Consider the following 15,780-nt stretch of genomic DNA (forward strand, 5'->3'; position numbering starts at 1 on the left):
CACACACACACCACACACACATATACAGACACACACCACACACACATATACAGACACACACACACACCACATACATATACAGACACACACCACACACACACACACACACACACACACACACACACACACACACATATACAGACACACACATATACAGACACACACACACACACATATACAGACACACACACACACACACACACACACACACATACAGACACACACACACACACACCACACACACATATACAGACACACACACACACACACACACACACACACACACATACATACATACAGACACACACACACACACACACACACACACACACACACACACACACACACACACACACACATACACACACACACACACACACATACATACAGACACACACACACACACACACACATACATACAGACACACACACACACACACACACATACAGACACACACACACACACACACACACATATACAGACACACACCACACACACATACAGACACACACACACACACACACACACACACACAGACACACACACACACACACATATACAGACACACACCACACACACATACAGACACACACACACACACACACACACACACATACAGACACACACACACACACACACACACACACACATACATACAGACACACACACACACACACACATACATACAGACACACACACACACACACACACACACACATACAGACACACACACACCACACACACATACAGACACACACACACACACACACTCTTAAGGTCTCTGTCATGTTGAAACACCACACACACACACACACACACACACACACACACACACACACACACACACGTCTCTGTCACGTTACTACACCATACACACACACACACACACACACTTGTCTCTGTCACGTTAAAACACACACACACACACTTGAGTGACGCTACCCTTCATCCTTTTCTGTCTGTCTGGTTTTGTCTGTGCAGGAGGCGAAAGAGAGACGAGGACAGACACGACATCAACAAGATGAAGGGCTACACCCTTCTGTCTGAAGGCATAGACGAGATGGTGGGCATCGTGTACAAGCCCAAAACCAAGGAGACCAGAGAGACGTATGAGGTGCTGCTGAGCTTCATCCACGCCGCTCTGGGAGATCAGGTCAGAAATCTCTAAAAATACCTCTTTTGTAATACATAGTAAACACACTGGGTGTGTAAGTGTCGCGTAGCACAGCAATTTTTATTTTGGCGCCCGTGTTATCCATTCATAGTAGGGCCTAGGGCTGCACGATTATGGCCAAAATGATAATCACGATTATTTTGATCAATATATTGATCACGATTAATTATCACGATTATTTGTTGATTTTAACCCAAACTAATTTTATTTTCACATAGGCTAATTATAATTGCTTTCACATCCATATGGTGCTACATTCCTCCTTTGTTGAAGGATACTATGAAGGAGTTTTCAGCTGTTGTGCGACCGCTTTCCAAACATGCGCGTTTGCCATGAAAAGATGCAGGCAACGCAATTTTCTGTTCACGTTAATGGCGCATGTTAAAATCCATGCCCGGTATCTACCGGACGAAATAGCAACACAGATTACGGTGCCACTTAAATGTCTCTGCAGTCCCGCGCTCTGATGCTCCAAAACAGACGTTAGAGGCACCAGAAACATCGCTGCACGTCACGCTAGTAAACACTAATAACACGTTACACAGTAGCTAACGTTAGCCTACTGTTAGCTAGTAAACACTAATAACACGTTACACAGTAGCTAACGTTAGCCTACTGTTAGCTAGTAAACACTAATAACACATTACACAGCAGCTAACGTTAGCCTACCGTTAGCTACAGTAAACACTAATAATATGTTACACAGCAGCTAACGTTAGCCTACTGTTAGCTAGTAAACACTAATAACACGTTACACAGTAGCTAACGTTAGCCTACTGTTAGCTAGTAAACACTAATAATATGTTACACAGCAGCTAACGTTAGCCTACCATTAGCTAGTAAACACTAATAACACGTTACACAGTAGCTAACGTTAGCCTACTGTTAGCTAGTAAACACTAATAATATGTTACACAGCAGCTAACGTTAGCCTACCGTTAGCTACAGTAAACACTAATAACACGTTACACAGCAGCTAACGTTAGCCTACCGTTAGCTAGTAAACACTAATAACACGTTACACAGCAGCTAACGTTAGCCTACCGTTAGCTAGTAAACACTAATAACACGTTACACTGCAGCTAATGTTAGCCTACCATTAGCTACAGTAGTAAACATGGCTAAAATACTGACAGCTAAACGGTGTAGTGTGAGCGTGTAGCGGGGCGTACAACAGTCTGCCGCTAAAGCTATGAGCTAAAAGACTCAAACTAGCACTGGTCACTGCTGTTGTCTGAAAAACTACACAGACGGGACTAAATGTTGCGTTTACTGGTAAACTGGTAAACCTTGTGACGACTTATGACCGACTGCTATCTGTTGTGTAATTTTCCTCACGTTAACTCTGTCGTCTGTGACTGTCTACATCTAAGCTAAGCTGTGCGGGGAACAACTCTGATTGGCTCAGGGAACAACTCTGATTGGCTCAGGGAACCACTCCGATTGGCTCAGGGAACCACTCCGATTGGCTCATGGAGGCACGTGATCAGAGAGTGGTTTACGGAGCGTTCTATGAACGAAATGAAGCATTTTAAATATCGCTCGATCACGTGAATTTGATCGTGGGAAGCCAAAATCGTGATTAAATTTCGATTAATTGTGCAGCCATAGTAGGGCCGGCCGCTGCTGATCATTTCGGCGTCTCCTCTATTTCTTGCGTGATACGGTGTCATGTGTCTTGACTTCTCACAGCGAGACACATGATCAGGCACACGGAGAGACAGACAGACAGACAGACACACACACACACACACACACACACTATAACAGACACTCACACACACACACACACACACACACACACACACACAAACACACACACACACACACTATAACAGACACATGCACACACACACACACACACACACGCGCACACACGCACACACACACACACACACACACACACACACTATAACAGTCACTCACTCACAGACACACACGAACACACACACTATAACACTCACACACACATGCACACACAGACGCACACACACACACACACACACACACACACACACACACACACACACACACACACTATAACAGACACACACATGCACACACAGACGCGCGCACACACACACACACACACACTATAACAGACACTCACACACACATGCACACACAGACGCACACACACACACACACACACACACTATAACAGACACTCACACACACATGCACACACAGACGCACACACACACTATAACAGACACTCACTCACACACACACACACACACACACACACACACACACACACACACACACACACACACACAGAAACACGCGCACATAGACACACACAAACTATAACACACACAGAAACACGCGCACACACAGACACACACAAGCACACACAGGCTACAATTACCACAGTCTGAGAGAGAGAGAGAGAGAGAGAGAGGGAGAGGTACATATCTACACTACGGGACACCTACGTGCCCGGTGTGTTCCAGCTGTTATGCGTGTTTTTAAAGTTTTCTTAATGTCACCTGCACCGTCTTCATCGTATTACTTTGTTGTCTCCGTGTTACTGTTGTCTTGATTTTATTATTTATTAAACCGATCAGTAAAAGCTTTCATACATCTTTCTTGCAGCCGCGTGATATTCTGTGCGGAGCGGCCGATGAAGTTTTAGCGGTGCTGAAGAACGATAAAATGAGGGACAAGGAACGGCGGCGTGAAGTAGAGCAGCTTCTGGGGCCGGCCGATGACACCCGCTACCACGTGTTGGTTAATTTGGGCAAAAAGATCTCCGACTACGGAGGGGACAAGGACCTGCAGAATATGGGTGAGTACATATTAGAAAGTTACTGTCAGTGAGTCACGTTCTGGGCTGGAATGTAACAGTGGCAGTACATGTACTCCAAGTACTGTACTTCAGTACCAAATGTTGAGGTACTTGTACTTTACTTGAGTCTTTTCTTTTCATGCCACTTTGTACTTCTACTCCGCTACATTTCAGAGAGAAATATTCTACTTTTTACTCCACTACATTCATCTGTTACAGCTTTAGTTACTAGTTACTTTAGTTACTCCACTACATTCATTTGTTACAGCTTTAGTTACTAGTTACTTTAGTTACTCCGCTACATTCATCTGTTACAGCTTTAGTTACTAGTTACTTTAGTTACTCCGTTACATTCATCTGTTACAGCTTTAGTTACTAGTTACTTTAGTTACTCCACTACATTCATTTGTTACAGCTTTAGTTACTAGTTACTTTAGTTACTCCGCTACATACATCTGTTATCTTTAGTTACTAGTTACTTTAGTTACTCTGCTACATTATCTGTTACAGCTTTAGTTACTAGTTACTTTAGTTACTCCACTACATTCATCTGTTACAGCTTTAGTTACTAGTTACTTTAGTTACTAGTTACTTTACACATTAAAATCTGATGTCACATTTTCACTGCAGGACTATAACTTGTACCAGAGTATTTTAACAGTGTGGTATTTGCACTTTTACTGCAGTAGAGGATCTGAAAACATTTTAATTTCCTGTGATTACGAAGTCTCTTTGTTTTTTCCAGATGACAACATCGATGAAACGTACGGCGTGAACGTCCAGTTTGAGTCTGATGAGGAGGTGAGGCCTTTTTGGTTATTTCTATAAAATTATTGAAGTTATCGCTGATTTGTAGCCCGAGTTCTGGGTTGAAGACTCCTAAACCCCTAAAATATGATGACCCTCCCTTTTCAAAACTCATCTTTTGGAAAAATACTTGATCACACACACACACACACACACAGAGACACACACACACACACACACACACACACACACACACACACACACAGACACACACACACACACACACACACACACACACACACACACACAGACACACACACACACACACACACACAGACACAGACACACACACACACACACACACACACACACAGACACACACACAGAGAAACACAAACACACACACATACAGACACACACGCGCGCACACACACATATATAAAGACTCACACACAGAGACACACACAGACACACACGCACACACAGAGACACACACACACACACGCACACACACATATAGACTCACACACACACACGCACACACACACGCACACACACACACACACACAGACACACACACACAGACACACACACACACACACATATAGACGTTTTTAAGACGTTTTTTTCGGCCTTTTGACAGCAGAGATGTTGATAAAACATATTTTGAGGATGAAGTCAGAATATATTACAGAAAGCTGAGCCGGTTCGGGATGATCACCTGACAATAATCCAGGGGACTACAGATGAAAAATAGCTTTTTCTGTTCATTCTGGTATTTTTAACCCATGTATAATTATGCGTTTTATTTAGGGCTGTCAAACGATTATATTTTTTTAATCGCTGAAGTTCTATAGTTAATCACGATTAATCACATATTTTATCACATGATTAAAATTCTATTATTTTGCATTTCAGAACAGTTTTTAAGTCCATATTAACAATGGAAAGCCATTCTTACCAGTGGATCTTGATTGGGAATCAAATGAATGCAAAGAAAGTTACTTTATGAACTTGATTTTAAGATTTGTAATTATTTATTTACTGTAAACAAAAGAAAAACGTGTGAATCTGTCATTATTGTACAATTCCTCCAAGTACCTAACTAAAAAACTACAAATCCCTCTCCTTACTAGAGTCAATATAGTGTTTAGTAACTCCTAAATAGGGCTGTCAAACCATTAATTTCTTTTAATTTCTCTGAATTTCTGCAATTAATGCGATTAAAAAAAAATTAATCGCATCGCGATTAACGCGCTAATGCTGACAGCCCTAGTTTTATTAATTTACACTGTCCCCTTCTTAAATAAACGGATTGATTTAAATCAAATCAACCTAAATACATAGAAACAAATTTCTAAATAAACTGAGTCAAACAAGTGAACTCTAAAGTGGATTAAAACTTCATCGAAATTCATTTTTCTCTCTCTAATCTTTACACATTTATACTAGAGATGCACCAATTACAACTTTCTAGGCCGATTCTGATTTCATTTTTTCTAACCACTTTACAGCACACACACACATTTATTTTCTATCTTTTCTTTAATAGAACATGTTTTGAACAGATAATGGATCACTATATAATAGAACTATATAAATTACTCCTGGTGTGGGACATTCACACACATCTAAAGAGCAATGTTAGAACCATTTCCTTCTTTTCACATCAATATCAACTAAAGAAATGTGATTTAGGTTTTTGGTGTCGTCCCTCCACGCCCTACTTTCTCCTTGCAGGTGTTGCATATTGTAAACTTGTTATCTTCTGCACACACGCTGAAGAATTCCCAAACAGCTGACATGTTGCAGGTTAATTCACCAGGTTCCTACATGTGGGAGAATAGCGCCGACACACGGCGGGAAAGTTGAGAGAAAGGAGAAAGAGTCCGTGCTGTGGCGTCCGTGCTGTGGAGTCCGTGCTGTGGCGTCCGTGTGTGCGTGCGTCCTTGAGAACTGTAACTGGTATAACTTATGTTGTCAGTTAATTGTAGCGTTGACCGGCATGAAATCACCATATGTCAGACTGACCTGCCGGTCGCCGGTCACGGCCGAGCACGTGAAAACCGGCCAATTCCGGTCACCGGCCGGTCTATCGGTGCATCTCTGATTTATATCCATTTGTAACCAACTCACGGTGCAGCGTTACATCCCTAGTCGCTGACTTTCTTTTCTTTGGGATTTAGGAGGGGGATGAAGACCAGTTTGGAGAAGTCCGAGACGAGCACTCGGATGAAGACAGCGAAGGAGAGGAGGCCGGTGTGGGCTGCGCTCTTTCAGCCAACGTAAGTGCAACATCTGAATCTATGTTCGTACCAAATTAAACCAGAATTAATTTATCCATTTATCCAAAAACTCTTCAGAAACAAATGATTGAATGGCTGTGAGCTGAGGCCTGTACTACGAAGCGATTGAGGGCAAGTGTCCAGCTTGTATTTACCTTCACAAAAGTGCTCGTTTTGCCCCTGACAGGCTCAGATTAATATTCTAAGTGTCTGACAACATTATGGAAAGGATTTCTAAGGAGACTGACCTTTCTGTTAAAGAGTAAGATTCTTTTTTTTTAAACATAAAAACATCTGCGAAATTGCGTTCGCTAAACCCACCAGACTCCATGTAAATAAACAGTCATTTTAGCATTGTGAAACACACTTTATTCAAAGTCGACAGAAACAAAATAAAACTATGAAAAGCTGTTTTGGGTCGTCTTACCACTTTACCAACCATCACAACTTTAGTTTTGGTTGAAATAAACACATAGTTAACCGATTTACATGTGGAAATATGCTGGCTCTATACACGCTAAAAGTACTGTTTTTTTAAATGGAGTCTGGTGGGTTTAGTGCTAGAGACTTCAGAGCTGTTTCTGGTTAAACAGAAAGGTCTCAAAGAGGTTTAAAAAGGTCTATCTCTGTAGGGATCCTTTCATAATGTTATCAGACACTTAGAATAATAATCTGAGTCTGTCAGCGGCAAAAACAGAACTTTTGTGAAGGTAAATACAAGTTGGACAATCGTCCTATTAACTTACATTGTAGCTTGTTTCTCTGCTGCCGACTGCAGCGATCTCTCTTAATACTGGACCAACGTCAAAGATCGTTGTTCCCATCAGTCACTTAGACCGAGGAACATAGGGTCCAGGTCCCTTTAAACATGGAGACTGATGGATGTGAATCGCTTATGAGTTTAACTTTGTATTTTTTTTTTCAACATGTTCAATAAAACAGAAAGTTTAATAAATGTATCTTCATCCAGCTCGGGGCCACAGGCGACGTGATGACCGTGAAGAAAAAGGACCTCCATCCTCGAGACATCGACGCCTTCTGGCTCCAGCGTCAGCTCAGCCGTTTCTATGACGATGCCATCGTTTCCCAAAAGAAAGCTGACGAAGTCCTAGAAATCCTCAAGGTACATCTGACGTGTGTGTGTGTGTGTGTGTGTGTGTGTGTGTGTGTGAGTGAGTTAAGATAAGACCAGGGAAGCTCCTTGAGAGAGAATATTAGTATTTTTCATCAGACTTCGGATCGCCGCTCGGTATCGGCTGAAACGCAAGTTCAGGTATCGGTATTGGGAAGGAAACAAATGAAATCGGACCATCTCTACTACAAACTAATCAATTACAACTGTTGGAAAACGCAGCTCGGGGAAGACCCAGGACTAGGTGGAGGGATTATATCTCCAACCTGGCCTGGGAACGCCTCGGGATCCCCAAGTCAGAGCTGGTTAATGTGGCTCGGGAAAGGGAAGTTTGGGGTCCCCTGCTGGAGCTGCTCCCCCCGCGACCTGATATCGGATAAGCGGACGAAGATGGATGGATGGGAAACGCAGCTCACGTATGTGATGACGACGGGACGTAGTTTTGTCACGTAGAGGTCGTTAGTGCGCTTGCATAACTGTAGTGTGAAACCAAAACTTACCTTACTTACCAGAATTTCAAATGCATAAACATCACCCTTGGTCCGGACCTTAAGGCGTGAAAGCCCCCTCGGTTAAAATGTAAGTTATAAAGCCTGTTATACAGAATGGGATGTCTCTCTTTAGATGAAGCGTGTGGCTCTTTAAAGAGCCTTTTATTTGTGGTTCGGGATCAGGTTGAACCTCCGGCGCGGGCGAGAGATGTCATCAGATAATCGTAGTGTATAAAAAATGCGGCGCGGTGCCGATGTTTCCTGGCTCACCTGTTGTTTGTGTCTCTGTGTGTTTCCGCAGACGGCCAGCGACGACCGAGAGTGTGAGAACCAGCTGGTGTTGCTGCTGGGCTTCAACACCTTCGATTTCATCAAAATCCTCCGTCAGCATCGCCGCATGAGTAAGTCCTTTCAGATCATTGGTAATCACAGCGGCGGAATGTAACTAAGTACATTTGAGGTACTTGTACTTTACTATAGTCTTTTCTTTTCATGCCACTTTCTACTTCTACTCCGCTACATTTCAGAGAGAAATATTGTACTTTTTACTCCACTACATTCATCTGTTACAGCTTTAGTTACTAGTTACTTTACACATTAAGATTACTGCACACAGAACACATGTAGTTTATAAAATCTGATGTTTGATTCTAAAGTAAACTAGCCGACAATATAACGACTACAAGTCCAGCTAGAAGACCGAGAGAAAGGAAGGAAAGGGACCGAAAGTAAAGAAAGAGAAATAAAGTTGATTGACTGTTTGGATAGTTTCCTCTTTCTAAAACATGAGGATTGTTCTTTACTTTTAATACTTTAACTACATTTTCCTGATTCTTACAGACTGTTACTGAAGTAACATTTTCACTGCAGGACTTTAACTTGTAACAGAGTATTATAACAGTGTGGTATTAGTACTTTAACTGCAGTAGAGGATCTGAATACTTCTCCCAGCACTGGTTAATCCTGTTCTTCCTGTCTGACCAGTCCAGTATTGTACCATGCTGGCGAGCGCTCAGAGCGAGGCGGAGAAGGAGCGCATCACAGGAAAGATGGAGTCTGATCAGGAACTGTCAAAGATTCTCTACCAGCTGCAAGAGACGGAGAAGGAGGATATCATCAGGGTAAGACCCCTCGCTTAGAATAGTAACTCACATGTCTTGTTGTGTCCACAACTCAAAGATCTTCAGTTTCCTGTCCCAGAGGAGAGAAGAAACTAGAACAATATTCACATTTAACAAGCTGACATCACACAAGTTCACCTGATTTATTATAAAGAAATGACTCAAACTGATTATCAAAACAGTTGGAGATTAATTTAATAGTGGACAACTAATCAATACACACAGACACACACACACATACACACACACACACACACACACACAGACAGAGACAGACACACACACAGAGACACAGACAGACGCACACACACACCACACCACACACACTCACGCACACGCTCACTCACACACACACACACACACACGCTCACTCACACACACAGACGCACGCTCACTCACACACAAACTGGTGCACACACACGCTCACGCACACACACACACACACACACACACACGGACACACGCTCAAACACACACGCTCACACACACACATACGCACACTCACACACACACACACACACACACACACACTCACGCACACACAAGCTCGCGGGCGCACACACAGACACACGCTCACGTACACACGCTCACTCACTCACACACACACACACACACACACACACACTCACGCACACACAAGCTCGCGCGCGCACACACAGACACACGCTCACGTACACACGCTCACTCACTCACACACACACACACACACGCTCAAGCACACACACACACACACACACACTCACGCACACACAAGCTGGTGCACACACACAGAGAGACGCTCACGCACACGCTCACGCACACAGACACACGCTCAAACACACACAAACACACACAGACACACACACACTCTCCTCTCTAACTAATGGATGAATCGTTGCAGCTGTAGTTATCCCGTCACATCTGTTATTCATAGCTCTTTGTGATTTTAGGAGGAGCGATCTCGCCGGGAGAGGTTGAGGAAGTCTCGTGCTGATGACGCGATGGACACCGACCACGGAGAGGTAAATAATGTTCATGTATTGTCTGCAGTCACGCCAGCTGCCTGTGTTATTTTGACTGTAAGCTAACCCAAGATTACTACACTGACGTCGACACGTTGTTCTGTTTGTTGTGCAGTCGATGGCCCCCAGACAGCTACTAGACCTCGACGACCTGGCCTTCACGCAGGGGAGCCACTTCATGGCCAACAAGCGTTGCCAGCTGCCGGACGGCTCATTTCGCAAACAGCGCAAAGGTTACGAAGAAGTCCACGTGCCTGCCCTCAAACCCAAGCCCTTTGCTGACGATGAGGTTTGTTGGTTTTTATGTCTCGTTACGGAAAACTTAGCCAGCTCTGAAAAAAAAAACCTCTCTGGCATGTTTGCATTTCTTTAAACCAGGGCTTCTCAAAAGTCCGGACCATGGTCTGCACTAGGGGTGCACGATTCAGAAAATACCATGATTCAATGATTCGATGATTCAAAATTGATTTTTAGGCTCACAATTCGATTCAAAAATGATTCTCGATTTAAAAATCATATGTAAAGTATGTAAATGTACATGTACAAAATACAGAAAATAAGCATCTCTCAACACATACTCTCATGCAACACCAAACATACTCTCATATACATTAGACAGGTACCTATATAGTAATACTCTCATATACATTAGACAGGCACCTATATAGTAATACTCTCATATACATTAGACAGGTACCTATATAGTAATACTCTCATATACATTAGACAGGCACCTATATAGTAATACTCTCATATACATTAGACAGGTACCTATATAGTAATACTCTCATATACATTAGACAGGCACCTATATAGTAATACTCTCATATACATTAGACAGGTACCTATATAGTAACACATTAAAGCGTAACTCGCCAAAATTCAACCTAGGGTCTTTTTGTGAATGTACCCGAGTCAAACTTTAGTTTAAAAGCATATTTAGGACAGAATCACCACTTTTAAGATTGACCGTATTTTAGTTTTTGGGTCAAATGGCCTTCTGAATGGGAGTGCTAGGGGCACTTTGATGCTAGCCTCAAAATAGCTATTTTTAAAACCCTAAAGCGTGTTTTACACTAGACGCATCCAAGGTGTCCATCCAATGACGTAATATCCTGCTGGCGCGCGAGCAGAGGTCGCGCACGGCTCTTTTTTTCTCAGCGGCGCGCGACAAAGCGGAAACGGGAGGCCTGAACGGGTTCGCCAACAACTGGATGCCAGGACTCTCTCAGTGACTGCTAGTCTCTCTGGTAAACTTACTAGGTTAAGATGAGCTCTTTGATGGCGAATGAAAGGCTTGATCCGATGAAGGAGGTCAGACTGCAACTAGTGTCGTGAGCACCAGCGCGGTTATAAATAGTCACGGTGATCCCATGACGTCACATTTGCACGCGCCAGCTGGGCTGCGTCTAGTGTATGAGACCCTTAAGAAGGCTCGACACAACATGTTTTCAACAACTCACCGTAGCTCTTGTTGTTTCCGGCCGCTACCACCTCGGCAGTCAAAACGAGTCGATATCAGAACAGGTAGCCCCAGATTTAGGATATCCCGTAGTCACCGGTGGAGTTAAGGTGTAGAGCTCCTGGTGAGACTTGGAGCAAAGTCTCATGTTGTGTCGAGCCTTCTTAGTGGTTTAAAAATAGCTATTTTGAGGCTAGCATCAAAGTGCCCCTAGCTCTCCCATTCAAAAGGCCATTTGACCGAAATACGGTAAATCTTAAAAGTGGCGCCTCCGTCCTAAATATGCTTTTAAACAAAGTTTGACTCGGGCACAGGTTGAATTTTGGCGAGAGTTACGCTTTAATCACTCCGTTCATTGGCATTTTTTAATTGAACAACCGTGTCGGCTGCATGTGTAGATGTGTCCTTCATTCAGCATTTGATTGTGTCTTCAGGTGCTCGTTCCCATCGAGAAGCTGCCGAAGTATGCGCAGGCTGGATTTGAAGGGTTCAAAACCCTGAACCGCATCCAGAGCAAACTGTACAAGACGACGCTGGAGACGGACGAGAACCTGCTCGTGTGTGCGCCTACGGTAAGCAAACTTTAGTTAAAGCCAAAAAGTTTTTCCCCCAACATTATTCACGTCATTACGGATCATTTAGCTGTAGGGGAGGGAATCACCAGAGGCCTCACGATACGATATCATCACGGTACTTATGTCACGATACGATATTATTGCGATTTTAAACATATTGCAATATTCTGCAATATATTGCAATTTATTACCTTTTTTCCAACTTCAAATTTTTCCCAATTTCAAATGATGTCCCCAAAAGGAAAATTTGTCAACATGTGTTTTATCTAATGGCGTTTTTCCATTACATGGTACCTGCTCTACTCGCCTCGACTCTACTCGACACACTGTGCGTCCGTTTTCCGTTGCAGATTTTAGTACGGCCTCAGCGTGGCTGGTCGTCTTATATGCCGGCTCCACGCACACACCAGCGCACAAGTATAAACATCAGACCACTTGAGTTTGTTTTACAGTTCTGTGGAGGCTCCACGCAGAGCTTTCTCCGTAGCCTGTGTAAAAGTGGCCTGATGTTTATACTTGTGCGCTGGTGTGTGCGTGGAGCCGGCCATGTGTGTGTGTAGTTAGGCTACGGCGAAAGCTCTGCCGGAGCCTCCGCAGAACTGTAAACACGCGGCGCCGCGGTAAACTGCCGTGACCTAACGCGACACACACACAGAACGTGGAAGGTGTGTGTTGTTGCCAGAAGACACATTTAGTTTCTAAAGAAGCTGGAGGCAGCAAAAAACACACAGCTGGCTAAACTGTTTAAAAATAGCGGGTTTGTTCAGGACACCCCCGTCTGTCGCTTTCACGTCACCTTTTCGGCTCGCCTCAGCTCGCTGGGAACCTCGACTGAGGAGGTACTAAAAAAAGTACCTGTTAGCAGGTACCAGGGACTTTCTTTCGTAATGGAAAACCAAAAAAGGCGAGTAGGGTCGAGGCGAGTCGAGCTGGTACCGTGTGATGGAAAAGCGCCATAAAAAGATAAATTTCTCTGTCTGTTCATCTCACTTTAATTTCATTGCTGCAAAATGGGATTGTCAAGCAGACAAACTGACCAACACATATCATAAAAGATCGATACTTGGCGTCTGTGTATTGATACAGTATTGCCATGAAAAATATCGCGATACTATGCTGTATCCATTTTTTCCTCCACCCCTATTTAGCTGACGCTTTTATCCAAAGCGACTTCCAATTAAGTGCTTTCAACCTTAAAGGTACAAACTCCGGACAGCGAGAACTAAGTGCAAGTTTGTTAGCTTCAAATAAGCCAAAAGTCTTCATTTTTAAAGCACGTTTAAAACCGCATGCACTGACCCAAAGTGCTGTACAACCAGGGCAGATGGAGGGAAGTAGGCCTCGATGCATAGACAAACAACATCAGGCTACATGAATAAAAAAGTACGTAACAAACGCAACACCACAAAATGTAATCCAAAACAACTTGCATGGTAAAAAGCAAGTTAGAGAATTATGCAGCCTCAGATGTCACTAAAAGGAAGTGGGGAAAAAAGGGTCTTTAAAGTACGTTGTTTCTGTCTCCCCCATGTGTCCACGCACACACACACACACACACACACACACACACACACACACACACACACACACACACACACACACACACACACACACAGACACACACACACACACACACACAGACAGACAGACAGACAGACAGACAGACAGACAGACAGACAGACAGACACACAGTGCGTCTCACTATCTTTGTGGGGACCCGTCATTGACATAATGCATTCCCTAGCCCCTTACCCTAACCTTAACCATCACCACTAAATGCCTAACCTTAACCCTTACCCTCACCCTAACCATAACCTAATTCTAACCCTAATCCTAAAACCAAGTCTTAACCCTCAAACAGACCTTTAAATTGTGGGGTCCAGCATTTTGGGCCCCACAAGGCTGTGCAGACCCCACAAGTATACTGTATTCCCCGGTTTTTGGACCCCATGAATATAGTAAAACGCACACGCACGCATGCACACACACACACACACACACACACACACACACACACACACACACACACACACACACACACACACACACACACACACACACACACACAGGAGGCTTTTGTTCCCGTGAGGAATTCTAAGTAACGACAACAAAACTGTCGGCGCGTCACATGATACAAGCCTACCGTGAACAACGTCCTCCGGCCCTGTCGGAGAAATGATTTGATTTTAAAGTGCCGTTGGCCAATCAGGAACTGAGTTGGACGCTTGGCGCTTTTGACATTTCTTTTAAGCTTTTGATGCTTTTAACGTTTTGACTCCTCCCCTTCCCCCCCCAATATTTTATCTTTTACTTTTTGCCAGTTTATTCAACATTCTTTTCAACATTTGGCTTTTGCGACGCTGTTAATGTTTCTGAAGTTACATTATTTTTTACACTTCACTTTTCAAAAAAAAAAAATAAATGTTGTTCTAACATGTTCTAAAAACATTTTGTAAAGGGTCCAGTAAAAATTCACTTCAGGCAAGTATAATTCTTTTTCCCTTTGCCCGACCGGACATGTTAACACGTTAAAGAACCGTTAACGTTGAACCCTGCCAAGTGAACGTTCTCCTTTTTTAATGTGGTTGTTGTTTGTGCCCACAGGGAGCCGGTAAGACCAACGTGGCTCTGATGGCGATGCTGAGAGAGATCGGAAAGCACATAAACCTGGACGGAACCATCAACGTGGACGACTTCAAAATCATCTACATTGCTCCGATGCGTTCACTGGTACAGGAGATGGTGGGAAGTTTCAGCAAGGTGAGCCACAGCTCTTGTCCTGCACAGATTTACATACATTTAACTTCAAGTTACTGTGTGATTTACTTACTTTCTGATACGTTTTACTTTTTCTTACTTGCTTATTTTACGTAACCCTCTAAAGTCAAGGACAATACGTACTTTATATCACTGGTTCTCAAACTTTTTTCAGTAATGTTCCCCATTTGAATTGTGTTTTTAAGCCAAGTACCCCCTGACCAGCGATAGATTTACCAAACA

At 43.4% G+C, this 15,780-nt stretch overlaps 1 protein-coding gene and 1 long non-coding RNA gene across 3 annotated transcripts in view; one reads left to right on the forward strand and one right to left on the reverse strand.

The window, feature by feature from the left end:
* LOC116054219 overlaps window positions 1-15,780 on the reverse strand; it is a 34,347-nt gene that overhangs the window by 7,017 nt on the left and 11,550 nt on the right. Inside the window, exons 2-3 of one of the 2 annotated variants that reach the window (XR_004896734.1) lie at window positions 15,692-15,702; window positions 7,316-7,565 (exon numbers count right to left, since the gene is read on the reverse strand). This is a non-coding gene — a long non-coding RNA (uncharacterized LOC116054219). Of the gene's footprint in view, window positions 1-7,315; window positions 7,674-15,691; window positions 15,703-15,780 lie in introns of those variants that run through there. The other variant, XR_004106028.2, reaches the window with a different exon arrangement.
* Window positions 1-15,780, forward strand: part of snrnp200 (small nuclear ribonucleoprotein 200 (U5)) — a 62,600-nt gene that overhangs the window by 3,001 nt on the left and 43,819 nt on the right. Inside the window, exons 3-13 of the mRNA XM_031305642.2 lie at window positions 983-1,154; window positions 3,774-3,966; window positions 4,712-4,767; window positions 6,900-6,998; window positions 7,969-8,121; window positions 8,923-9,022; window positions 9,606-9,742; window positions 10,672-10,743; window positions 10,859-11,032; window positions 12,640-12,777; window positions 15,385-15,540. Of these exons, the coding sequence (XP_031161502.2) occupies window positions 983-1,154; window positions 3,774-3,966; window positions 4,712-4,767; window positions 6,900-6,998; window positions 7,969-8,121; window positions 8,923-9,022; window positions 9,606-9,742; window positions 10,672-10,743; window positions 10,859-11,032; window positions 12,640-12,777; window positions 15,385-15,540 (1,450 nt within the window). The remainder of the gene's footprint in view (window positions 1-982; window positions 1,155-3,773; window positions 3,967-4,711; window positions 4,768-6,899; window positions 6,999-7,968; window positions 8,122-8,922; window positions 9,023-9,605; window positions 9,743-10,671; window positions 10,744-10,858; window positions 11,033-12,639; window positions 12,778-15,384; window positions 15,541-15,780) is intronic.

This window comes from Sander lucioperca, chromosome 2 (assembly GCF_008315115.2).
Source record: "Sander lucioperca isolate FBNREF2018 chromosome 2, SLUC_FBN_1.2, whole genome shotgun sequence".
Classification (NCBI taxonomy): domain Eukaryota; kingdom Metazoa; phylum Chordata; class Actinopteri; order Perciformes; family Percidae; genus Sander; species Sander lucioperca.